The sequence below is a fragment of the Carcharodon carcharias genome, chromosome 20 (genome assembly GCF_017639515.1).
Source record: "Carcharodon carcharias isolate sCarCar2 chromosome 20, sCarCar2.pri, whole genome shotgun sequence".
Taxonomy (NCBI): Eukaryota; Metazoa; Chordata; class Chondrichthyes; order Lamniformes; family Lamnidae; genus Carcharodon; species Carcharodon carcharias.
In genome coordinates, this window is record NC_054486.1 from 70,998,989 (window position 1) to 71,026,383 (window position 27,395).

General features: G+C 43.1%; 1 protein-coding gene across 5 annotated transcripts in view; it reads right to left on the reverse strand.

The window, feature by feature from the left end:
• kif26ab (kinesin family member 26Ab) overlaps positions 1-27,395 on the reverse strand; it is a 278,697-nt gene that overhangs the window by 44,433 nt on the left and 206,869 nt on the right. For all 5 annotated transcript variants that reach the window (XM_041214247.1, XM_041214249.1, XM_041214248.1 and 2 more), the window contains 2 exons: positions 4,880-5,089; positions 4,645-4,738 (listed from right to left, as the gene is read on the reverse strand). In XM_041214247.1, coding sequence (XP_041070181.1) covers positions 4,645-4,738; positions 4,880-5,089 — 304 coding nt within the window. The remainder of the gene's footprint in view (positions 1-4,644; positions 4,739-4,879; positions 5,090-27,395) is intronic.

Sequence of the window (27,395 nt, forward strand, 5' to 3'; positions counted from 1 at the left end):
CTGCACTACCACTTTCTACCCACGCTCGCCTCTAAATAGGAATCAATCGGCAATCCCTCTTGCAGGCCCTATTGTAGAACTGGCAATGGTCACCGTTCCCCGTGATGCTGCCAGAACTGGAAAGTTGCTGCTCGCTGATTGGCCGGCAACTCTTGGGTGTGGGACTTCCACTCTACTCGGGGCTTAATTGGACTGGAGATCCAATGCTCCCCAGGTAATTGCCTGATTAGAATTAAGTAGTGTTGGTCCTTTCGGAGAAAAATGACACGGAGCGCCCACCAGTTTTCCAACCGGTGGGTGAGACTCCCGTCACCCACTTTAAATCATGTTTAGCAATTGTTTTTGACTCTTCTGAAAATATGGCAGAGACCTAGTGTTACAATCTGGGACTCTACCAACCATGATATTCTGAGTATGCTTCAATTGGCATTGTGAGAAGGCTTATTTAATGGAACTATTTGTAGGACAATCTCTCAACTCTTCTCGGAGTATGCTTTCATAAGCTGAGTACAGATATAGCATTTTTAGGTGCAAGTTTTCAGTTGACACTGTCAGACATTGGTAAATAACAAGAAACATGAGGCTGGAACTAACATAGAACTATCAGAAGGTGCCATTAGATTGGAAGATAGCAAATGTAATTCCAGTATTCAAAAAAGGAGGGAGATAGAAAGTGGGAAACTATAGGCCTGTTAACTTAACATCTGTCATAGTGAAAATGTTAGGAACTCTTATTAAAGAAGCTATAGCAGGGCACTTGGATAAGTTCAAGGTAATCAAGCAGAGTCAACATGGTTTTGTGAAAGGGAAATCACGTTTAACCAACTTACTGGGGTTCTTTGAGGAGTAACATGTTCTGTGAATAAAGGGGAACCAGTGGATGTACAGTACTTAGATTTCAAGAAGGAATTTGATAACGTGCCATACCAAAGGTTATTGCAGAAAATAAAAGTTCATGGTATAGGGATATTTTGGCATGGATAGAAGATTGGCTGGTTAACAGGAAGTAGAGAATAAGGGTAAATGGGTCTTTTTCAGGTTGCAGGATGTAACGAGTGGTGTGCCACAGGGATCAGTGCTGGGATTGCAACTGTTTACAATTTATGTAAATGACTTAGATAAAGGGATAGATGGGATGGTTGCCACATTTTCTGATGACACAAAGGTAGGTAGGAGAGTAAGTTGTGAAGAGGACATAAGGAGGATACAAAGATATAGATAAGTTGTGAGTGGCCAAAGATCTGGAAAATGGGTATAATGTGGGAAAATGTGAATTGTCCACTTTGGCAGGAAAAATAAAAGAGAAGCATATTATCTAAATGGTGAGAGATTGGAGAGCTCTGAGATGCAGAGGGATCTGGGTGCCCTAGTGCATGAATTGCAAAAGGCTGATATGCAGGTACAGCAAGTAATTGGGAAAGTTAATAGAATGTTATCATTTATTGCAAGGGGAGTTGAAAAGTAGGGAAGTTATGCTTCAGTTATATACAGCAGTAGTGAGACCACATCTGGAGTACAGTGTACATTATTAATCACCTTATTTAAGGAAGGGTGTAAATCCACTGGAAGCAGCTCAGAGAAGGCTTACCAGACTAATACCTGGAATGTCTTATGAGGAAAGGTTGGACAGGCTAGGCTTGTATCCGCTAGTTTAGAAGAGTAAGAGGAGACTTGATTGAAATCTTTAAGATCCTGGGGGGTCTTGACAGGGTGGATGTAGAGAGGATGTTTCATCTTGTGGGGGAATCTAGAACTAGGGGTCACTGTTTAAAAATAAGGAGTCACCCATTTAGATGAGGTGACATTTTTCTCTCACAGTTGTGATTCTTTGGAACTCTCCTCTTGAAAAGGCAGTGGAAGCAGAGTCTTTGAATATTTTTAAGGCGGGATGGATAGATTCTTGGTAAGCATGGGGGTGATAGGTTATAAGGGGTATGTGGGAATGCAGATTTAAGGTTACCATCAGATCAGCCATGATCTTATTACATGGTAGAGCAAGCTCAAAGGGCTGAATGGCCTACCCCTGCTCCTTGTTTGTTTGCTCGTAAACTAGTAGAAGAGACCTGAGGAATTTCATATGACACTCAGATATATCTTCATGAAAATAATTATAAGCCACAATAACTTGCATTTACACAACAACTTTAACACAGGAAGGCACCCCAAGGAATTCACAGGAGCGTAATAATACCAGAATTGACACCAAGCCAAAGCAGATATTAGGACAGATGACTAAAAGCTTTGTCTAAGAAGTAGGTTTTAAGGAAGATCTCAAAGGAGGAGAGGGAGGAGTGGAGCATCAGAGAGATTTAAGGAGTGAATTCCAGAGTTTAAAGCCTGGAAGACTAAGGCTCAGCCACCAATGGTGGGGTGAAGGCACTGAGAGGTGCACTAGAGTCCAGAGTTTGACTCTCTCCCCAAATGAGGCATTGGGAATTTCTGTCACTACTCCACAGATTAGCTTTATCCCCCCTGCTGGTAATTCCTGAAGACTGCAGAAACAGCAGCAGAAGGCAGACAGCTAAGGCAGTTTGCAGGTCAAACCTCCCTGCCATAATTTGCATGTGGCTGGTGGGTTTTGCAGCTGAAGACCTTCCCTGAAAGACAATAGTAAGGTCATCTGGATTGGGGCGAGTAAATGGAAGGAAGAAAGACTTTCATTTATATAGCACTCTTCACAGCTAAAAGACATCCCAAATTGGTTTACAGCCAATTAAGTACTTTTGAAGTGTAGTCAGTGTTCTAATGTAGGAAATGCAGCAACCAGGTCCCATAAACAGTAATGTGATAATGACCAAATAACCTGTTTTGGTGATGTTGGTTGAGGGATAAATATTGGTCTGGACACTGGAGGTAACTCCTCTGCTCTTCTTCAAAGGAGTGCCATGGGACTTTTTACCTCTACCTGAGAGGGCAAACAGGGCCTCAGTTTAATGTCACATCCAAAAGAGGCAGTGATAGGTCTTACCAATCCAATTTCCTACTGTCATCATTGCTATTCAGCACAATTTGGGGTGGGAGTGTGGAGGGAGATCGATGGCTCAAAGAGAAAATATATGTTTGCAGTTATAACAGGAGCACAGCTCATGTTATGGAAGTTCTATTTGCTTGGATGTTCTCTTTTTGAGTTGGAATTGAAATCTTCATGATTATAACCTGTTGAAAACTGTATCAAAAATTTTATTGCCAAATAATAACTGAGTATCCAGATATATTCCCAGAACTCTTAATAGAGCATTCATAAATAACCTCACTCACTTATTCCACGTGCCAGGTTTTTCACTGTCTGTAACTCCAGTCTGGCTTAGAGCACATTATTCCCAATGGCTGGCCTAGTTGGATTCTTAGTTTAATTTGGCAGCAGATTACTCATTCTGCTGTTGGGGTTAATGAACAGAGACTGAAACTGATGCCATGGTGCTCTGTCCAGCTTGTCCACCCTGGATGAGCCTAGAGAGGGATTGGCAAGTTTCTAACATAGAATGTTATACTGGAGCACAGGGATCCTGCAAGCTCAAATAGGTGTGATCTCTATAGCCAATTAATGATGGAATCTCCTATTAAGAAGAATTTGGAGGCTTTTCCTGTACAATGGACAACTAACAAGTTGATACGTAATAAATTTGGTGATTTGAGAAGGAGTGTGGAGTGCTGGCACCAGTAATGTAGGCTCATTGGATCCATAAAACAATCACTGGCACTGGTCCTAAAACTGCTTTGTGCTCACTGCAGTGGTGGCTGTCAAATTCCTTGGTGCGTCAGGGAATTTGAAGACACTACAACAACAACTTCATTTATATAGTGCCTTCAACATAATAAGACATCCCAAGGAACTTTGCAGGAGAGTTATCAGACAAAATTTAACACCGAGCAACATAAGAGAGAGGCAGAGAGGTTTACGGAGGGAATTTCCGAGCTTAGGCCCTAGACAATTGAAGCTTCAATGCTTCAGTTAAAAAAAGCCAAGCTTGAGAATTTTAGTCATACCCTCCAAAGATAAAAAGAGTTTTCCAACTAGTATGTGAAACACCAGCATGAGGGATGAAACATTTATTGGAGTCCTCGGGTCAATTCCACATTCATTTTCTCAACAAAATATAAACCTTTTTTTCAGGGTTTCTTTGTTTCTTCCACTGTAATTGCAGCAGACAAAAATACAAGAATTAGGAGCAGGAGTTGTCCATTCAGTCCCTCAAACCTTCTCTGCCATCTGATAAGATCATAGCTGGGCTAACTGTGGCCACAACTCCACTGTTGTCACAATACTTACTGCAGAAGTATTGTGAGGAATGGAGGCTGAAAGTTGTGAGTTTGAAAGTGTTGTAAGTGTTTTAGGGCAAGTGTTTTTTTCTACAGGGCTGAATGCAAAAGAAGTGAGGTTAAATGGGAGATTGGTATGTTGGTGGTAAACATTTCCAGTCATGTTAGATTAAAGGAAAGCAATACATGGCAAAAATGGAAAATCTAATCTTGACTGCTGTACTTCAAATCTTCTTATAGAAACAGAATTCGGTGAGTCTACAAAGTAATTGAAAAGGAAATCCTAATCTAGTCATATGCTATCAGCTTTGTTGTTGCAAAAGCTGACAGCATGTAATTACCAGCCTGACGTCGTAATTAACAGTAACAAATTTGGGAGCTTACCAAGCTGGACATGACCAAAGCAAAATATGCATCCGTCTGCACCATTCACAACAGACTGAATGACTTCTGCCACTGTTCCTGAGCAGACCTCAGCCTAGGAATGTTAAGACAAGTAAATAAAACACATTAACTGATTGTCATGCGCGCAAAAATGAAAGTAGAAATTAATATAACACTAGTCCAAGCCGGTAGATAGGAATTAATTTAACTACTGATTTTTTTCCCTTCTACTCACTTGTGAGGCATCTTGGGTAAAAACTGCGTCAAATGCAAACATTTTTGGAGCAGCAACAGCTGTTCGTCTGTGGGCAGAGCTAAAATGACCACTCACTGAGGGGTCATAAAGGGTTATTTGTTTTTTGCGAGAGTCTACTTTCAGGAAAGACATTGACTCTGATGTATCATTTGCACCTTGGGAAGGACAAATCCGTACCATTACCTTCACCTGAAAAGAAACAACAATAATCAGTTTACTTCATAAAATCAGCTTTGGACAATAAATTAGTTTTGCTTTTCTCTTTACAGGCAGATGAAAAAATACAAATATTGTAACGGTTCCATATCATTCTCCACCAAGATCAGAATCCTAAAACATGAAATCTGGATAAAGGACTAGCATGTGGTTAGCTTGTCACACATCACCACATCACTAGGGTATTGGTTGTAAATCCCAAATGTATGGGCAGGCAATTTCAAAACTTCATGTGCAACAAGTGCTTTATACTTCATGTAATGAAAACAAAATACACAGTTGGGCAAGCGTGCTTAGTTGCTAATTATGTCCTATTTGCTCTCTTCACAGAGCAAGAAAGGCAGTGATTTTCCAGCACAGCTGAACAGCATTCACCAGAGCTCCAAACATTGTAAGTAGTACATGAATCAGTCAGCAACCCAGATACACTCACTTCACAGCCATTATCCAGTGATGTGGATGGAACATCACAAAGTGGAGGCACAGGTGATGAAGGGGACACAGCCACATTGGTTGCTAAGGGGACAACGCATGAAGAGTGAAGTAGCATATGCTAAATGCCCCCTTTGAGTTGCCTTAGAACAGAGACGCCCAGCGTGCCTGTTTTTCAATAGTGGATGTTAGAACTCCTGCACAATGTTGAGAACACAATTGTATCCATAGTCTGCCGTTAAGAGGGAGCAACATTAGTAGTAACTGCAATCGTGACCACTTGCACAGGTCATTGACACTCCCCGTAAATGGTATCACTGCTGCTGTGGATGCTTCAAGTCCAAGCTCCAAAAAGCAACTAAGTCTGCCTTTGGGAGGAATATTCTGCTCCCATTTACTGTCAGCATCATAATGGGCGGGAGTGGAAGATATTGAGAGATCACAAAAATTGGTTTCAGGTCGTCGTAAAACCAATTTGTGATCGTCCACTCCACCATCAATGTTTCCCGTGTTTCTCACCACCGCATGTGGGGAACCTAATTTCAATACTTCAGCATCTCATTATAAACCCTGCTCATTGAAATCATCCTCTCACACTGGATCACCCAGGCATGTGTTTCACAACTGTACATAAGGGTGTGCAAATGGTGAGCTGCATTTCTCTCGGAACTTCGAGCTTTGTTTGCCCACCTTGCTTCAGGCAGCACTCGCAGTCGTCAGTGCCAGGCTTCACAGACAGCACCACATCACTTCCACAGAGGGTCATGGGCAGCTCTCTACCTACCAGCCATAGGCGGGGGTGGCTTTTCAATGGCTGCAGGGCTAGGGCTTGCTTGGGGAAGGGGCAGAAGTGGCCTCAGGCAAGGGAAGAGGCTGCAAATCAAGGGCTGTACTGGAGATGGAGGGTATCCCAGGATGTGTCTGTGGGTCACCAGTTGATCTGTGCAAGTGGCCTTAAGATGGTGAGGGCTGAGGAGGCAGTCTCCAGAGGAGATGAGGCCAGATGGACATGTGAGGGTGTGTGCGAGAGAGTGAGTGGTGATGTCCCTCGAGCTGGCAGTGAGTGAGATGCCAGAGAATGTGTGATGGGCTTGTGAGTGAATGAGTTTAGAATGATGAGATGGTTGCTTTACCCTGGCAGCAGGGATGAGATCATTCCTCCTCCATCTGCATTGGATGGCCAACCTCTTCTGTGCAGCATTGGCACTGACCACCACTGCCACCACCTCCCAAGCCGGAGTGGTGAAATTGCTGGACCTCCTGCGGCCAGAGCGGGGGGTGGAGGACATCCTGGCGGGCCTCCAAAAGGCATTCCAGTGATGGGTCACTGAACTCTTCCTGGTTTTCGGCTCCATGTCTTCTCTGAAGCAGCCCTGGGCTGCAAGCATTGAGAACTGTGTGCTCAGCTGCAGTTTAGATATGGCACCCAGAGTGAGGAACCGGTGAGGTAATGGCATGGCAGGTGATTCAGAGGCCGCCCGCCTGCAAGATGGCCTGTTTCTTGTGGGTGCATAATTAATGAGGTGGGAAGTGGATGGTAGAGTGCAAAAACCCGCCCTTTCGGCTGTGGGAAAAACATCTTTTTTCACACCAGCTGCCACACATATTGCAATTCTGGGATGATTCCACCCTTTGACTCTCTTGAACAGTGCATAGAATCAACAGGGCAGGATTGGAAGACCTCACCCACACGCATCATACAATACTCAAACTGACCATTGAACCTTATAAAGTGAAGGTCTCTCTGTCTGAGGCATGTGCACAGAAGCAGGGGAAAAGGTAAGTGACAATAATGACAGTAGTAGTTTTGAACCATTATATAACCTTCTTATAGCACAGTGAGCACTTAAGCATCTACAACACAGGAAACCCCTGCCGCTATTGTAGCATTAATATAAAAATCCCTATTGTCCATCATTCAATCACCATGGCAATGGAACATTAGTCCCTCAGCCAAGGGAGCACTGAAGTGCAAGGCACATGGACATGCAGTACATAAAAATTAACAAATCACCAAGGTACTTTAAAAAAAATTCAGAAAAGCAATTGAAAACTCATATGACAAGCATTGAAACACCACATGTAGTCAGTCACTAAATTAAATTCTGTCACTTCTAATCCACCTTGCAATTTCATAAGAGGATAGAAAAGCATAGATTTTTTTCCAAAATGTAGGCACAATAAAACTGAAAGTAATAGCAGTAATCTGACTCTACTTTACAAATCTGAAAGTCACACTAGATAAATGCAGGACTCACTGGAAGCTCTGACCGGTGGGTATGTCCCACATCTGCTCCCTAAATGCAGAGATTCACCTTGATCTTCCACAGCTTACTAATTCTCTTCATTAAAGTCCTTAGTGATGTGTCTGTTTAGGACAACATTGTGCAGCAGGCAGCACACTAGTAGAATGGAGCTAAATGAAGGTCATCAATATTGGAATGACTTACTCCAACCAAAGTAAATATCTGGAATGTTGGTTTAATGTTTCACTGTCATTCAGTGATGATTCTGATTAGCACATGATCTTTGTTGGTGTACAGCCATTGTGAAGATGTGTCATCAGCCATGATGACACAATATATACTATCTGTTCAAGGAGCTAGCTTTCTCTCCTCCTTCAATGATCCTCTGCCATGTTTAATTGACTCAGTCATAATGAAGCGGCAAGGGTACATCCCAGGATGTGTGCATTATTTTCTGGCAGGGGTCATACACCATTTGGATATAGACAGTATTATACCCATTCTTATTTAGGTAATCTACAAAACTGTTGCCGGCTTATCATCAATGGCCACATGTATACAATGATACTCTATACTTTTGGAGTGTGAGTAATTTGTTAAAATTCCCTCTGCTGCTGCCAATTTTAATTACCTCCTAAATTGAAGAATGGATGGCAAAACCATGGACCCTTCTGGGCATTTGAAAGGATCCTATAGCATAAGACTGGAGGATGTTGGTGACCTTCCCTGCCAGTAGTGCAGTGCAGATGCTTAACTTCCCCCAAGGTCTTTGTGTGGACTAGTTGCACATCTAAGTTAGAACAATTCCTCAGGCTTAAAGCTTTATAATGTAATCCCCTGTAAGTTGACTGTGTGGAGCAGTGTGTTCCCTGAATCATGTAGTTTCCTATGCTCACTGCACCCCCAGGCTACTCTCTCCTCCTGCTGCAGTAAAAGATACTTAATAATGGCTGCTGTAGCAATGTTCTACAGCTGAAAATAGAACTTCCATATTCACTTCTGTGCTGTGGTGATACTTCTGGCCTTTTGTTCACCAGGTCCAATCCAGAGTTAAGGATATATTTTTTCAAGTTTCCCTTGCTCCACCCTAGATGGTTAATCATGACTGATCTTTAAAAAAAAGGGTATTTTATTTTTATTTTGCTAATGGGGCTTAAAGCTCATAGATTAAGTTGGTATCTCAAATTTGGAATTCAGAACTGTTGGAAATAAAGCTCCTCAGAAAAGATGTGAAGTTGGTATGGTATCTGCTTAACCTAGTGGTGGTAACAATCATTTGTCAGTAAGCACTGAGTAAACATAAATCCAAGTAATCCTGTCCAATATTCCTCTATGGAAACCCTGGAACTATAATGTTAAATGGACGTGTAATCTTCTGATCCAACCTATGTTGGAACTAAATGAATTTAGTTCCCAATAGCTCTTATCTAACATATTCCAGCCCCTTTACCTCTTACAATTCACTCACTTCCAATGTTAACTTATTTACCACCTCTGATACATTCACCCACTTCTGATATAATCACCCTCATCATTACTGATACATTCACCCATATCTTTGGAAGCAGCATGGAATTGGTCCTGTCTCTGGGTTCCTGACTTTGATGGGAAAATCTAGCCGATAGCAACAGTGAATTATCAGCTTTCAAGTTAGTCAGCTTGGGTGGGGCATAAACATTGGGCTCATTGGCCTGATTCTACCGTATACTCTATGGCCGGAATTTTACGGCCCCATCGGAGGAGGGGGGACGGGGCCATAAAATGCGACAAGCCATTCTAAACTCCATTGAGTTCAGCAGGAACGTAAAATTCCACCCTATGTGAACATATGTACTACTGGTGTTTTAAAACCCAAGGAAGGAATTTTCCTGTCGGCAAGCGGGGGCGGGGCCCGCTCGCCGACATGTAAAATGACACGTGGTGATGTCGGACGGGCGTCCCGATGTCACCGCCCATCATTTAGATTGTCAGTTCAGCAGGCGTGCAGCTGTGCGACCGCCAAACTGTCAAAGGCCTATTAAGGCCATTAGCAAAGTAATTAAAGCTGTTAAGAATGCTGCCCGTCCAACCTTAAGGTTGTTGGGCAGGCGAAGAGCCCAGGCTCAGGGACAGGATGAGGTTTCATGAAGGGTTTATTAATTACATAAAATGTTTTGAAAAAATTAATGGACATGTCCCAGCTCGTGTGACAGTTTCACATGAGGGGACATGCCCTTAAAAATTTTTTTTTACCTTTATTCCATTTTTCAAAACTTAAAACTAAACTAAGTTTTAGACTAAGTTAAGTTTTAAACTAAAACTTAAACTCTGTGCTCCTTCACGTGCAGGCCCCGACTCAGAGAATCCACCCCACTCCCCCCCCACCCTCAGGCAGCACTCAGCATTTCTGGACGAGCATCACGCTGGGCGGGCCTTAATTGGCCTGTCCACGTAAAATGGTGACACCCACCCGATCAGGTGCGCCGATCGGGTTCGCACTCGCTCCCACCTGCCCACACACAACCCCCCTGATGGGGGGAAATTTCTGCCCCACTAGAAGGAAAGATACTGTAGATCATGGCGTATAAGATAACCCCATTTTTTCAGCCCAAAAATCATGTTTTTGCATATACTTGGTGTATAAGTTGGCCCACACTTCCTTTTTCCTGTCATTATATGCTATACTTGTATTATTAGTTGGCCTCAACTTTTCACCCCACAAATGGATATTTTGCTTTCTGGGACTTTTTATAACTAAATGTCAGGGATCTAGCAGGTAATATGGGTTGTGTTGCAAAGATGCACCGGACTTTAGAGCAGAGCAGAGCCCGTGGGGCAAACAATAAAGATGGTGACCACGCCAGCAGTTCACTTTTATACTCAGCGTATAAGTTGAGCCCCATTTTTGGAGGGATTTTGAGGCTTCAAAGGTTAACTAATACATTAACCTTTACGGTATTTGGCAGGTCTCCGAGGCTAGCCTTGAGTGATTTTACTTTCACCCATTTCACAGATGGAAACAATCTTTCTGTAACCCTGCTTCCCACAGAGAAAACAGGCATGGAATAAATTCCTAAGAAGCTACAATTAATACGTAAACAAAGAACAGATGAAGGACATCAATATCACTCAAGTGTCTCATGCACTCCACGCTTTCATCACTACCTGCACTCAGCATCTGCGTCTCATTCCAGGGAAAGCTTTCCACTTTGACACCAAACGGCAGGACCTACAAACTATACAAACCTTAAAATAAATGAAACAGCTACTGTGAATGAGTAAGAACCTTGGAAATGGCAGGTTCAAGGTTTTCTCTAATCATAAAAACTGAAAGAGGCCAGTCTTATAATTCACAGCATTTTGCACAAGCTTGCAGTTGTTCCAAGCTGAACGGAACCATTAGTCTATAAGCAGAAATGCCATGTTCCTATACAATTCCAATTTATCCAATTAACTCCATGTTAATTATAATTTTCAATTTATTTTGCTGATATATTATGATCTAGTCTTAGTTAAATGAGTGTGCAAGTGATTCCCCACACTAATGATTTTCTTTCATCTAGCTTCTGGTACATTTCTGATGTAGCTGCTACAAACAACTCAACATTGACTGCTAGAAACTGATAAGGAATTCAATCTTGCACAATAAAGATCAACATATTGAAACCATAATCATTATGCCTCCCACATGTACTTCGATAACAACCACTGACCACTCTGATAATTCATTTTGCTCAGTACCCAAAAGGATTAAGTACACATATATTCTGCAGCCAGACAATAGGCTTATTACACAGATACTGTCAGACCTTCAGACTGGGACTTTTTAGCAAGGAAAGCATTGTATTTAATTAACCTTAAATTAATACTGCTGCGAATCCCACTGATGAGATCCAACATTATTGCACCACAGTGTAAATCACATTATATAGGTCTCAGTTCAGAAGCAATTTTACTGTGCACTTAATTGGAACTGATAGATGTGTATGACTTTACAAATTAATCTGCTCATTCAGCTCATTCGCGCATTTACATGTCCATAGTTTGTGTACACAGCAACTTTCAGGCAAAATTCTGTTTTAATTTTTGCAAAGATAATAAATAATTTCAACATGATCCACGTCACTTAAAGAGTTTAGCAATGACAAAGGAGATTAATCCCTACTTAATTTGCTCTTTTTTGCTGTGATGTTGCGTTCAGTAATCAGCCACTTTGGAGAGAATATAGATTATTAACTTAGTGAAATAAGTTGTGGGGTAATAATCACTGTCATAAGCTTTTGACTTTTGCAGTGTATTCGGAACTGCAGGACACCACAATGAACCATTTGTAATCCGTATCACTACTACCACACTTAACTACAAAAGAGTAACAAATTAACAGGAATTCCAAATTATAAGGAAAATTTACAAATAGTGTAAATCTATATCAATCCTTTACCAGAAATCCTTCCTATTGGCCAACTTCTAAGTGTCCAACTCCATTGTTTTGCTTCTAAGTGACTGTTCGCAAGCTTCCTCAATGGCTCAGATGAGACTATAAGAAACCCAGCCGTAAGAATCTCAAGACATGGGTAGTGGAAAGGCATTGCAACTGTGCATTGGAAGGAGAGAAAGTTAGCCAGTCCTTCTGCTCCTGATCACCATCACAGTGATCCGTACTAAAAGTGCACTTCTGTGGGCTGAAGCTAATGCTGGATCAGACTAGCTGTGATGCCCTCTATACTCTACTCACTGTCACGTTTACCACATAGGGCTGGATTTTGTCAGAGTGGCAGTGGTCCCAACGCTGGGCCAGAAAACCAGGGGCAGCACCCCCACCATCAACCGCAAACTCTGCACATCCCCGCCACACCACCCCCCCCCCCACCCCACACCCCACCACCTCCTCAGCATTTGGGGAAGCCCCTGTCGGATTTGTTGGCAATCTAGCAGATGATGAGCTGCCCTTGGCGCTCACATCCCTTTAAGGGATGAGAGCCCACCACCAAAAGCTGCCAGCCTTTGGAGGGCCAGCAGCTCTTCCGTCCCAGCAGCACCATCGGGGCTGGTGACTATTTCTGGGACTGCATGCAACCAGGAGATTCAGCCATGGACACTGCCCTTGGAACAAGGTAATTGAAGTTGAGGGTCACTGGGGTGAATCAGGCAGACCCCAGTGAGTGGGGGAAGGGCACGACACTGTCGCTGGAGGCACGACCATTGCTGACAGGGCATTCTGTGGGCCAGAGAGTGCCTGACTAGGAAGCCCCATCCCTCGAACCCTCAGGGAAGCCACACGGTTCACCAGGCCGTCTCCACATGTGGCAGAGGGCCTACTTGCTGCTGGCATGAAGATGCTCTTGATTGGCCACTTAAGTGGCACAATTGGCATCTTGGCAGGAGGGCCATCATCCAAATTCCAAGCCACTGGCAGAATGCAATGGCGCCAGGAGGGCAATGGGAACTCCGCCCCTAACCTCCCTCACGATTTTTTGGCCCTCTCCACCTCCCAGCCTACTCCCACAGGCACCATAATATTCATCCCCAAGGACTGCAAGAAGATTCAAGAAGGTGGCTCACCACCATCTTTTCAAGGACAATTAGGGATGGGCAATAACTGCTGGCCCAGCCAGCGACAATCCCATGAAGAAAATAGTGATTTTATCTTAGCCAGAAAGTACTGCTGTAAATGGAACAAATGTTAGTCCTGTAGTAGCTATGAAATATTAGATACTAGAATCTTCCATTAGAGTACTTAGTAGAGGATAAGGCTTTGTGAACAAAATGTTTAACAATTGTGATGATTCTGTAACTAAAGTCTAATTTCCAATTAAGCAAAAGAATTCCCTCAAAGCAGAAAATTCCCAAATCAAACTCAGTCAGTGCAGAGTTAGCTGATTTTTGCCTGGGCAACAGTTTAACATGTTACAATCAGCATCTGCACTCCATTGCTAATCAGCATACGATGACACCATCTGGAAACTGCTCAATGTGAACATTTGGTGAAAACACAGTCAGGTACAGCTGTGATGCCTTTGAAGATCAAAGAACCTTCTGAAGTTCATTAGACAGGTTCACACACAAGAATAGCATTTTGGATGAGGTACTGGTTGGTGGTCTGTCTCACTGGTTTCAAGGGGGAGAAATAGATACATATGTTAAAAACTCTAATCGAAAGTTTACCTTTTGGTACCATCCTGAACTTTCTTCTGAACTGTTATTTCATCTTTTGAGTTCCTCCATTTTAGCATTATTTATTGACCTTCTTCAGATTTTTTATATTTCTCCATCTTCTGTTCCTTGTTGCATGATCATTATTTGTGGGGAATAAATAGGAATATTCCTTCCCTTTACCCTCATTCTGTAGGTCTCAAATTAATCTCGAAATTCTCCCGCCCAGCTTTTCTATGAATGATGTGCTCATGTGAGACTTCCCTCTCAAGCCACTCAGAATAGTTGGTTTCATTGCTGATCCAAAATTTGTACCTGAAGCATCAAATTACTTTCTAGTCAGCAGATATGTAAAAGGCTACAACTCCCAGAACTAGTTGGTCCATGTGAAGTGGAAAGGCAGAAACTGGATCAGAAACATACTACCCCTCAGGTGATAGGATTAAGTCTTTCTCTTTAACTGTAATCAGCTCAGGCAGCATAGACTGTGGGGGTGGGGGGGCGGTGTGTGAAAGAAAGACAGACAGAGACAGAGAGATATATAGATGGCCCTCAGTGTGTTTCTCTTTAAGTTAAAAAAGGCAAGTAAACCATAAACTTCAGCAGAGATTTCTGGTTTCTGAATGGAAGGAAATTAATCATTACAAAGAACTATAATTGTGATGGCATAAAAGCAAGGCCCAAGAACCAGAAAAAAGCATAGTATTGATAATACACTTTTAAAATGTTAATCTGCTAATGTTTCCCCTTTTATTTGAATTATTCCTTTAGCAATGGTGAAATCTTGTAAGATCACCTTTAACCTTTGAACAGAAACATGGGGCTAAATTTTGCCCTTGACAGGCGGACGGGCAGCCGATTGCCGCCACCGAAATGGGCCCCGCCACCATTTTAAGTGGGCAGGCCAATTAAGTGCTATGTGCTTCCTGTGCAGGCAGGGGGAGGATTCCCCAAATGCATGAGGGTGCTCTTTCACGCAGGCGAAGTGGTGCCTCAGGGAGATTGCTGAAATGTTGTAAAAGTTTAAAAATAGAAAAATTTAAAAATCATTAGCATGTCCCCCTTATGTGACAATGTCACACGAGATGGGACATGTTAATAAATTGCACAAAAACTTTATTAAACTTTTTTAAAACCGACATGAAACCTCATCCCGCCGGCGGATGAGGTTTCATGTTTTTTCAGGCTCCTGGCCTGCCCACCAGCCTTAAGGTTGGACGGGCAGGGCCTTTAATTGTTTTCACTACCCTGTCAATGGCCTCAATTGGCCATTGACAGGTCGGTGGGCGAACAGCTGATCTCACTGTCCCACGCCTTCCTGAATATTTAAATGGGGCGGGATGATGTCGGGGATTCCGCCCAATGTCATCCCATGTCATTTTCACGTCGGCAAGCAGGCCCCGCCCTCAGCTCATCAACGGAAAAATTCAGCCCATAAGTTATAAGGTGAGCAAGGTTGGGAAATACATATTCCAGAGTACACAACATTTTGAAATGACAGACAGATGGAAAAGGAAGAGGAAATCAATGAGGACATAAGAACGGTCATAACAAAAATCTTGGTTCAAGGAAGTAGAATCAGAATGGGGCTATAGGGAGTAGTTCATAGCACCCATCCTCCAGCCCCACCACCCACACCCCCCCACCACTGCCAACACAGTAGTTATACCATTGGACAAAAGAATTAGGCAAGAGATACTTCGGCCAGAATTTTATGTCCCATGGGCAGGTGTGTACCTGGCCCGAACGGGTGTAAAATGGCACAGGATGACGTTGGGCGAGCATCCTGACATCATCACGCACTCGCAAAAGTTGGAAGAGCGCCCGCCAACAATTAAGCAGGCAATTAAGCTCATTAATGGCCCAATTGTAAACAATTTTTCAAGGCCCATCCAACCTTACAGTGGCAGTTGGGCCAAAAGGCCAGGCAGGCTTTATATTTTTGACGAAGCCTCACCCAAGGGCTGGATGAAATCTCTGTTGGGATTTAAAATGAAAATAAATATCTGGGGACTAGTTTTTTTTTATGAGGTATGCTTTCAGGTGCTTGATTGTGCTGAATGTATATTTTTTCCAGCATTTTTGTGCTTTCTTTTATTATTTGGAGGTCTGCCTTCAGGGAGCTCAGTGGAAGCGCTCACCAGCATTAGCGGTGATGTTGGCACCCGCCCTCTTCCTGACCCACTGGCGGTGCTGAGCCTGTCTCCGGGTGCATTTCACGCTGGATGGCCGTTATTTGTCCAGCCAGCGTGAAATCCTGGTCGGGGACGGTTTCCTGTCTGCTCCCGGGCCTGCCGATCGCCTGCACCTAACGAGTGCAAAATTCAGGCCTTTGATTTCGCAACATAACAATTGTGGGGGACCGTAATCTTCATACAGACTGCATCAACCAAATTCATAAAAGTGGTCTGGAAAATGAGTTTGTGGAATACTTTTGCGACTGCTTCCTGGAACAATACATTATGGAATCCACTAGGTTTAAAGGTATTTTAGATCTAGTTTTGTGCAATGAGACAGGTTTCATTAGTAATCTCACAGGGAAAGATCTTCTGGGGAAAAATGATCATATTACAATTGAATTTCATATTAAGTTTGAAAGCGACATGTTCCAGTCCCAAACAAGAATCCTAAACTTAAACAAAGCCAATTACATAGGCATGAGGGAGAGCTGGCTAAGGTTTATTGGGTAAATAAACTAAAAGCTATGGCAGTACATAAATGGACTTGTGGCTCAGTGGGTAGCATTCCTACCTCTAAGCTAGAAGCTCTGGGTTCAAGCCTCATCCCAGAGCTTGTTGGCCAAGGAAGGAATGTTTATGATGTGGTTCAACAACCTACCAATCCTTCCAATGCCTTCCCACTAGTCCCCAAAGAGGGAAAAAAAGTGTATGTGAAGATATGAAACAAAGAAAAACATTTAAAGAAACAATTCAAAATGTTCAACAAAAATACTCCACTAAAAAAAAAGCTCAGCAAGATAGATCCATCCGTGGCTTACAAGGGAAATTAAGGATAGCATTAGATTTAAAAACAGGGCTCGTAATGTTGCAAACAATAGTCGTAACTCTGAAAACTGGGAATGTTTTATAAACTGGAGGGCAACCAAAATACTGATGAAAAGGAGAAAAAAAAAAGAATGAGAGTTGTCTTCCCAGGAATATAAGAACAGATTGTAAGAGCTTCTACACACATATAAAAAGGATGGGAGCTAAAGTAATCATTGGTCCCTTAAATGCAGTGACTGGAGAAATTATCAGGGGGAATAAGACAATGGCACAGATGTTGAACTTTTTTTTTGTCTGTCTTCACAATATAGATGTTTCCACCAGTGGGGGAATCTCGAACTAGGGGACATAGTTACAAAATAAGGGGACACTCATTTAAAACTGAGATGCGAAGAAATTTTTTCTCTCAGAGGGTGGTGAATGTCTGGAATTCTCTATCCCAGAGAATTGTGGAGACTAGATCACTGAAAGTATTTAAAGAAGCAGTAGATAGATTTTTGAAATATCGGGGAGTTGAGGGCTATGAGGAGCTGGCACGAAAGAGGAGTTGAGGCCTGGGGCAGATCAGCCATCATCTTATTGAATTGGGGGCAGGCTTGAGGGGCCAAATGGCCTACTCCTGCTCCTATTTCTTATGTTCTTATTGGAAGGCACAAATTACAGACCAGAAATAGAGGGTAACCAAGGGGCTAATAAGGCTTAAAAACCTTAAGGTAACTAATATTGGCAGAGAAAAAGTATTGGAGAAACTTAAGAAACTAAAATCTGACAAAATTCCAAGAACTGGATGGCCTACATACTATGTTTCTAAAAGAGATGGCTGCACAGATAGTGGATGCACTAGTTATGTCTTTCCAAAATTCACTGGAATCTAGAACAAACCCAGCAGATTGGAAGTTATCAAGTGTGACACTGCTATTCAAGAAAGTAGGGAGAGAGAAAGCAGGGAACAACAGATTAGTTATATCTGACAGTTGTTGGAAAAATACTGATATCTATTAATGAAGAAGTATTAACAATGCGCTTAAAAATCATAGCATGGTCAGACAAAGTCAACATGTTTTTACAAAATGGAAAACATGTTTGACATTTTTATTAGAGTTTTTTGAGGATGGGTGAATAAAAAGAAACCAATGGATGTAGTATATTTGGATTTCAAAAAAGCCATTTGATAAGGTGCCACACAAAAAGTCAATTCACAAGATAAGGAGTCCTGGAGTTGGGGGTAATATATTATCCTGGAAGAAGGATTGGTTAACAGACAGGAAGCAGAAAGTTGGGAGAAATAGAGCATTTTCAAGTTGGCAGGCTGTAACAAGTGGAGTACTGTAAGGATCAGCGCTGGGGTCGTAGCTATTTACAACCAATATCAATGATGAAGAGACAAAGAGTAATGTATTCTAAGTATTCCAAAGCTAGGTGGGAACATAAACTATGAAGACACAAAGGGCAGAATCTTCCGGTCCCACCTGCAGTAGGAAGCTTGGCGGGTGGGGGAGCTCAATTTGGCACGAGGCCAAAAATTAGTTTCCCGACGGTGGGATGAACTTTAGCAATTATGTTCTCTGGAGGGTCCAGCTTCCTGACAAACAACGTTGGGAAGTCCTTTTGCATGCATTAACAAGCCATGCATGCTCATTAAAAGGCTACCTTGCCGGAATTAAGTTCCCCACTAGTGAGAAATTAGAATGTTCACTTTTACGACTGCACATAAGTGGCGTGCACCTGGCGAGGTTGACTTCTTCCATGATTAACGGTGAGTAGCCGCTGCATTGTCCTTTTTGGGGAGGGTCTGTAAATGCCAGCCTATGCTTGAGACCAGGTAGTCGCAGCGCAAGTTGCGTGGAGGACGTCCAAGGTAGGGTTAACAGGGAAGGGTGGAGCAGTGGCCGGGCAAAGGTGGAAGGGATAGTGCAGGCCATCCAGGGTTCCCCTTTAAATCTGGTACACAGACCTGTGACCCCCATGAGGTAACTGTGGGGTCGGCAACTTCCTGCCTGCCCCTGCCGCGAGAATCGGTGGGCTCCTTGCGGATACATGGTTAATTAGCTGAACAGCACAAGATCACCCATGGTCAGCTGTCCCACCGCCCCCAGCTAAATCACTCCCACTTCCATGTCCACCACCGAACTTAGACTCCAGAATGGAAGATTCCAGCCGAAGAGTTTGCAGAGACAGGTTTAGTATGTGGGCAACATGGCGACAAATGAAATATAATGTGGGGAAGTGTGAGATTTTTCACTTTGATAGTAAGAATAGAAAAGCAGAATTTTTTTTTAAAAAGCAGGAAACTTATAAATGCTGATGCTCAGAGAGACTTGGGTGTGCTCTTAAAAGGAACACAAAGTTAGCATGAAGATTTAATTAGGAATTAGCAATTAGGAAGGTAAATTACATGTTGGCCTTTATTGCAAGTGAATTGTAATACAGAATTAAGTAAGTCTTGCTACAATTGTACAGGATTTTGGTGAGACCACATCTGGAGTACTGTTCAAAATTTTGGTCTCCATATTGAAGGAAGGATTTAATTGCATTGGAGACAGTACTGAAAGGGTTCCCTATTGGTCCCGGGGATGAGAGGCTTGACCTATGATGAGAGGCTGAGTAAATTGGGACCATACTCTCTGGAGTTTAGATGAATGAGAGGTGATCTCACACAAGATTCTGACAGGGCTGACAGGGTAGACATTGGGCAGCCATTTTCCCTGGCTAGGGAATCTAGAACATGGGGGCACAATTTCAGGATAAGAAGCTGATCATTTAAGACTGGGATGAGGAGAAATTTTTTTCACTCAAAGGTTTGTGAATCTTTGGAATTTTCCATCCCAGAGGTAGTGGATGCTCCAATATTGAATAAAGATAGGCAGGTTGCTGATCACTCAAGGGATATCAGGAGTGAGCAGAAAGTGGAGTTGAGGTGGATTATCAGCTATGATCATGTTGAATGACTGGAAAAACTCAAGGGGCAGTATGGTGTATTCCTGATGGTATTTCTTATGTTCTTATGTCCTGGATGTTACAGTCAGTAGTGAAGCAACGGCTCTTGCCACTAACCTTGAAGAAATCTAGCCACAAAGAGCTGGCAATCTCTGTGGCCTGGATTTCTCCTTTCCCGATGTCAGGTTAAACCTGGTACCACGCCAAGGGGATCTCTAGGCATCCAGCTGTAGTGGTGTCAGCAAGGACAACCAGCAAATCACATTTAAGTATTCTCACTCACAGCAAACCAGGAAATTAAAGGCACTGATTATCCTTTACTTTTCATTTAAATTTTCGGCAACTGAGATAAATGAATTATGATTGGATTAACAGAGAAGTTAAAATATCTAGCAATTTTTAAAATGTACCATATTAAAAATAAATTTGTATCATAATGAAGAAATTTGTCATTTCACAAATATAAAATTATCTTTTCAGCACCAGTGAGGGCGTTTGGGAGCAATTTTGATGTTACTATGCCATTATTACCCTAGGTGTAACTGTTACAAGGGCTTTTACAGCAAAATTGCACTGATTGCTTCGGGATTACACTCTGGAGGGGACTTCAACAGTGAAGGAGCATAGAACACTTGACAGCAACTTCTAAATTTCCATGTTATTCTTTACAGTGCAGATTCCCAAAGTTAGTTAGTTTCAGTGGAGTAGTGATGGAAAATGCTAACAATTTCACTGTCACTACCACCACAAACTCAAGGCCAATAAAACAAAATGTTAGCATCAGCACATATAACATTGTAATTCTGTTGTGTGTGTGTGTGTATCTACTGAGAAAACACTTAATTGCAAACGCGCTTGTAAATACATATATATATATATATATATATATATAAAGATCCCTCATGTTGTTCTGCACTTCTCGTTTCAGTTTACAGTAACTTATTTTAATGATCGTCTGATGGCTTCTATACAAGAATTCAGCCTGATAATCGTTCTAGTGTTGCATGACAGAAACTTCCCACAGGCCATCTTCTAAAATAATCAATACTTGAAAAACCCAAAACATTGCACTGGCAGTTAAAAGAAAAAGCAAATAAGCTGTAAACTTCCAGGAAACATTACAATTTTACCAATCTTCCAATTAAAACTTGGGTGCTTTTGACTAATTGACTTTGATTGTTGTTGATTTTATTTCTAATCCAAACAACCAAATATCAAAACCACAACATTCAAGACTATTTGTAGCCTGAACTCTGGTGGGATGTAATTATTCTATTGTAAAATGCAGCACTACAAGAACTCACTCACAAAACCATAGCTTTAGTACAGATTTTACCCCAAAAACTCTTCAGCTGGTGATGCTACACCAATCAGAATTATACTATCAGTAATCGAAACAGAAAATGCTGGAAAAGCTCATACGGACTTGAAACATTAACTCTGTTTCTTCTTGAAGAAGTCATACAGACTCGAAACGTTAACTCTGTTTCTCTCTTCCATAGATGCTGTCAAACATAAGTTTTTCCAGCATCTTCTGTTTTGATTTCAGATTTCCAGCGTCTGCAGTATTTTGCTTTTATATTTTATTTTCAGCAGTTGACTGGAAACAGTGATATCAAAGGAATGAAGTCAGCCACTTCTGACATCATCCTAGGGTCATTTGCCTATCATTGTGAAATTACAGGTCGAAAGGGCAGTCTTCTGTGATCTATAAACTTATCATTGCTCAAAGTTGACTCTTAGTGTAACTGGGATGCAAACAAAGCACTCCTGTTCCTTACCTCAGTAGGACCCTCAATTGAATTATATCATGGTGAGTTTAGGTGTGAGAACAAATTAAGTTATAACTGAGTAACTGAATAATGCATCCTAAATAGGAAGCCCTATTCTCCAATTCTGTTGTACACTAGTTTTATATGGCAGCATGATGTTGGTCAAGCTACAGTGTTTAAGCAATTTCTTACATGCGAGTTGAAATCATTAAATTGCTTAAGCCTCTTTACTGTTCTCAGATTCACTATTTCTGACACAAACTACGCTATAAAAAAGCTATTCAATAGCTTGTGTTCTTCTACCGAGAGAGTTTATATATGTCACATTTGCAAGTTTAATAGCTGCAACATCCTTGTTCCTTTGTAGTTACCTTATAAAGAGGCAGTAGAAGGCTTCTCATTGCACTCAAAAAGTAAAGGCATCAAACCTCACTGGCATCGACCCTTTTAAGCACATTTTGTGTCAGACTGAAGAGTTTAATTGCCTTTCTTTTTGCCACATGTCTCACGTAAGAGGTCTCTGTCAGAAAAACTGACAGAAGCTTTGTAATTGTAAAGCACTTACTTGCTGTTCATAAGAGTGGAACACCACTTCAAGACATTTGTTGAGCAGAGAGTTCAGGAAAGTGTTTTGAAAAAAAGGTATCATCTACTGCATTAAAGTAGTCCAAGAGAGGCATAATGAGATATACTTCAGCAATGCTACAGTTTCATAAATGCTTGATCTGAAAATATGCACATTAATCTTAGAAATGAATAAAACAGCTCTACAAAATGATAAATTAGAATTCTTCTTACATGTCTTATAATAACCTTCCCTTGAATTTATTAGCATATTATCAAATGTAGATAAAGAAAAATGCAAAAACATAATAGGTAGAATTAGACAATTCACCACAATATGCTGAGTTTTATTGACCTCCTGCTGTACATGTAAGGATGATTGCTTGGTCAATCATATTTTCAATTGGTAAGACATCTTACTTTGCTATAACTATGCACAAGAAATCACAGTATCAATTCACTTTGCTGTGGATCTGTGTAAAAGTGTTGCTACTGGAAATTTGATGTTACAAACTTTCAGGCTGGGTTTCCCTAAAGGTCACTCGGGTGACTGTACAAACAAACGTGATTGTGTCAGAACTGTGATTTACAGCCACTTATTTGCAGGTGGCTAACTTTTTCCATCAAAAACAAACTTTTAATGCTGATGTGTATGTAAAACTTTGAGGGGTCTGTCTATCTTTGCAACAGGGTAAATAAATCATGCCCAGCTGAGAACATTCATATTTTCAGTGCGATAACTACAATTCCTCTGAAAATCTTAGCATGAGACATGAAATACCATTTAAGAGTAATAGCTTTTAAATCTTTGTTTTCAACAAATATATTAATTAATTTAGTTAATTCCTTATATTGGCCTCTATATTCATTAATCACAAGCAAAATTCTATTTTAAATGCCATAAATCCCCCAAACAAAGCCTGGCTTATCCTTATAATCCACCAGATCGATGCTACAGCTTAGAATATCATCTGGACCCTAAGATTAGTGTATTAATCTTCAAACTCATTGGTCATCATCTGTTATATTATGTAATTTTAAACTTTGAAAAATGTAGCTAGTGGCATTCGCATCCCATCAGCAAATTTTTAAAAATGGTATATTTTTTAAGTTTCAACTTTTCTCACCTCAGAGGCAGATCACGCTCCAAATACCTCCAAGTTATGAAACCAAATCAACTAGGTTAGTTCTGTCGAAGGGTCATGAGGACTCGAAACGTCAACTCTTTTCTTCTCCGCCGATGCTGCCAGACCTGCTGAGTTTTTCCAGGTAATTCTGTTTTTGTTTTGGATTTCCAGCATCCGCAGTTTTTTTGTTTTTATCAACTAGGTTAGTCTCTGTTCTAGACTTCAGCAACTCCAAGTTTGAGTGAATTTTTCAAGGAGGTGACCAGCTGTGTAGATGAGGGTAGTGCAGTTGATGTAGTCTACGTGGACTTCATTAAGGCTTTCACAAGGTCCTGAATGGGAGAATGGTCAAGAAGGGAAGAGCCCATGGGTTCCAGGGCAATTTGGCAAATTGGATCCAACATTGGCTTAGTGGCAGGAGGCAGAGGGTGATGGTCAAAGGTTGTTTTTGCAATTGGAAGCCTGCAATGAGTGGTGTACTGCAGGGATCAGTGCTAGGACCCTTGCTGTTTATAGTGTACATCAATGATTTAGACGTGAATATAGGAGGTATGATCAGTAAGTTCACAGATAACACGAAAATTGGCGGTGTCGTAAATAGTGAGGAGGAAAGCCTTAGATTACAGGACTTTAAATATAGGCTGGTAAGATGGACAGAGCAATGGCAAATGGAATTTAATCCTGAGAAGTGTCAGGTGATGCATTTTGGGAGGACTAATGTGGCAAGGGAATACACAGTGAATGGTAGGACCCTCGGAAGTACAGAGGATCAGAGGGATCTTGATGTACATGTCCATAGATCCCTGAAGGCAGAAGCAGAGGTGGATGAGGTAGTAAAGAAGGCATATGGGATACTTGAATTTACTAGCCAAGGCATAGAATATAAGAGCAAGGAGGTTATGTTAGAACTGTATAAAACGCTAGTTAGCTCACAGTTGGAGTACTGTGTGCAGTTCTGGTTGCCACAATAAAGGATGGATGTGATTGCACTGGAGAGGGTGCACAAGAGATTCACCAGGATGTTGCCTGCGCTGAAGTTATGTGGGGAGACTGGATAGGCTAGGGTTGTTTTCTTTAGAGTAGAGTAGGCTGAGGGGGGACCTGATAGAGTTACACAAAATTATGAGGGGAAGAAACTTTTCCCCTTATTGGAAGGGTCAATAACCAGGAGGCATAGATTTAAGGTAAGGGGCAGGACGCCTAGAAGCAATTTGAGGAAACATTTTTTCACCCAGAGTGTGGTTGGAATCTGGAGCACACTGCCTGAAAGGGTGCTGGAGGCAGGAATCCTCCCAACATTTAGGAAGTATTTAGGTGAGCACTTGAAATGCCATGGCATACAGGGCTACAGGCCAAGTGCTGGAAAATGGGATTAGAATAGATAGATGCTTGATAGCCGGCACAGATACAACGGGCCGAAGGGCCTGTTTCTGTGCTGTATAATGACTCTAAGGGTGGAACTTTCCCAGAATTGCACTAAATGCGGTCGTGGGCGGGTAAAATGGTGTCCTACCCGCCAACGAAAATGGTGGGTTTTCACACCGTATCTTCCCGAGCCCGCCTCTTTATTTATGCATTCCCGGGAAATACGCCATTTCCATGGTGGGCAGGCCCTCATTCGCCCGCTCGTCATCACCCCGCTGATGCATCATGCCGGCTGCCATCTTTAAAAGGCAGCCCTCAGCAAAGCGGTCATCGCCACCAGCTCACCACTGCTGCCCGGGAGACATGGCCAGCAAAGGAGAAAAGACTGCAGCCCCCCGCTTCAATGGCGGGCCCCTCAAGCAACTGCTGAATGCCGTGGAGGCCCACCAGGATTTGCTGTACACCCGCTCTGGACGTAGGATGGGCAGCAATGTCACCAACCTGGCTTGGGAGGTGGTGGCAGCAGTGGTCAGTGCCAACGCCCTGCAAAGGAGGACAGCCACCCAGTGCCGCAGAAGGATGAATGATCTCTTTCATTCCGCCAGGGTAAGTCACTCTTTTCATCCCAACTCACACACTCACAAACCAACAGGGCCCTCACTCACTGCCAGTGCAAGGGACATCACCATTCGCTCTCTCACACACACCATCATTGTCCTCATCCCGTCCATGGGACCACTCACCACCCACACAGGCCAGGCATACTTATCATCTGGCCCGACAGGAGTCCTGATACTCTCTCCCCATCTCTATTCATGCAGGACAAACTGGTTCACAACAGGAGGGAAAGGTCGCGGACAGGTGGAGGGATGCCAGAGATCAAAGTTCTGACAGAATTCGAAAACAGAGCCATCCAGCTGGCCGGCGATGATCAGGACCAGTCCTGTGCTGACAGTGAGATCAAGTGAGGATCCAGCAGTGCAACATCCATCAGACAACAATGCTGTGAGTGATGTGTCCTCTTTCACAGGCCAGTGCCATGCACTAATTATCTCTCCTTGGTTTCTCAGGCACATCTGCCAAACAACTGACAGAGTCCATGACCCAAGGCCTCAGATCAAGCTCCGAAGAAAGCTCTGAAGAGGAATCTGAAGGCACCTTCCCTGAAGTTCCATCACAGCGCTCACCCACACCCTCCATCATTGCAGAGACACACACATTGGTAGGACCTAGGTTTAGAGTAGTCTCGGGATCACAATCCGCCATGGAGACCTTGGTCCAGGACGTCACTCCTGCACTGCTGTGCAGGCTCAACTCCATCTCTGATGCCATATTTGGCCTCCAACAGTGTATACACTAGAGGGGTGCCAGGCAGCTCGATCTCACTCCAGCTACCCCTTCCACTCACGGAGTCAGCCTTGGGCACATACAGGGAGGAGGATCAGCAGGTGCACGCTCTGGGGCCATCCACCCAGGTGACTCTGGGGAGTGACCGGCCCATCCGAATCCCTTCTTCCTGTGACCTCCGCAGATCCAACTTCACAGGCTGAGGAGGGTGCCACTGCCACACAGCAGGACCCCAAAAGCAGACCGGAGTCCTCCAGGTCTCAGCCTTGCAGAGGACACCCATCAAAGTCATCACAGGCAGGGCATTGCAGTCAGCAGGCTGCCACCACCTCTGCTGTGGATGTCCGGGGAGCACCAAATGTAGTGGCAGGGTTAGGAAAATTAAGTAAAAGTAGTTGCACAGCCTGGGCATGGGTGTTGATCGCTTGTACATATTGTTCACTACTGTCAATAAACTCCTAAGAATTTCACCCTGCCTGCGGCTCCTTGTTCTGATGAGCAGTGTTCTTGTCACTCAGATATGAAACCTTTCTGCACAAGATAAAAGCCAGGTGTCTCAGTCCAGGGCCTCTTCCCTGTGCTCTGTGAGGCCTTCTGACCACAGTGATGGTCCAGCCTCATATTCCCTGGAAACATTACTGATGCCTGCACTTCGGCGATGCTTGTCATTGCTGCCAGAATGTAGTGGGCAGGTGCCACAGAGTTCCCTCATACTCTCTGTGTTCTCTCAGCACCTTTAAGGTGGGGCTGGCCTCCATCACACCAGCATCTGTGACCAGTGATGCTGTGCACCAGCTCCTGAAGGGCTGAGGTGCTGAAGGCGGACACAGTATCAGATGCATCTAAAGTTTCATGGCTGCGTCCCTGAGATGGCCCTGATCATGGAGCGCAAGTGAGCTGCCCTCGGCCAGAAGGAGTCAGACATTCTCAGAGGCCTTGTGAAAATCAGTGGAGTTTCCTCCCTGCATATTGTCACCGTCCACCTGCAATCGAGTGACTATTAGGGCCTCCACTGCATCTCCATGACAGGAGCATTCTCACAGGAGGTATTGGCGCTAAGATAAGCCAAACTGGAGTCAAACGTTCACAACCGTGATGTGAGGATCTATGGGCACACTCACCGCACGTCATCATCATCTTCCACAAATCTGGCAGCTATGAGGGCTTCCTGAGTGCGCCTGCCTCACCTAGCCAGTGCGAGAGCCTCATCCACGTCATCCTCACCACCGAGGACCCTCTCACGCTCATCACCGTTGGCCACCTCCTCATCGGAGGAGACATGCAACTCCTCCATCTCCTCCTCAGCCAGCTCCCCTCCCCGTTGCGGCGCAAGGTTGTTAAGGGCGCAGCAG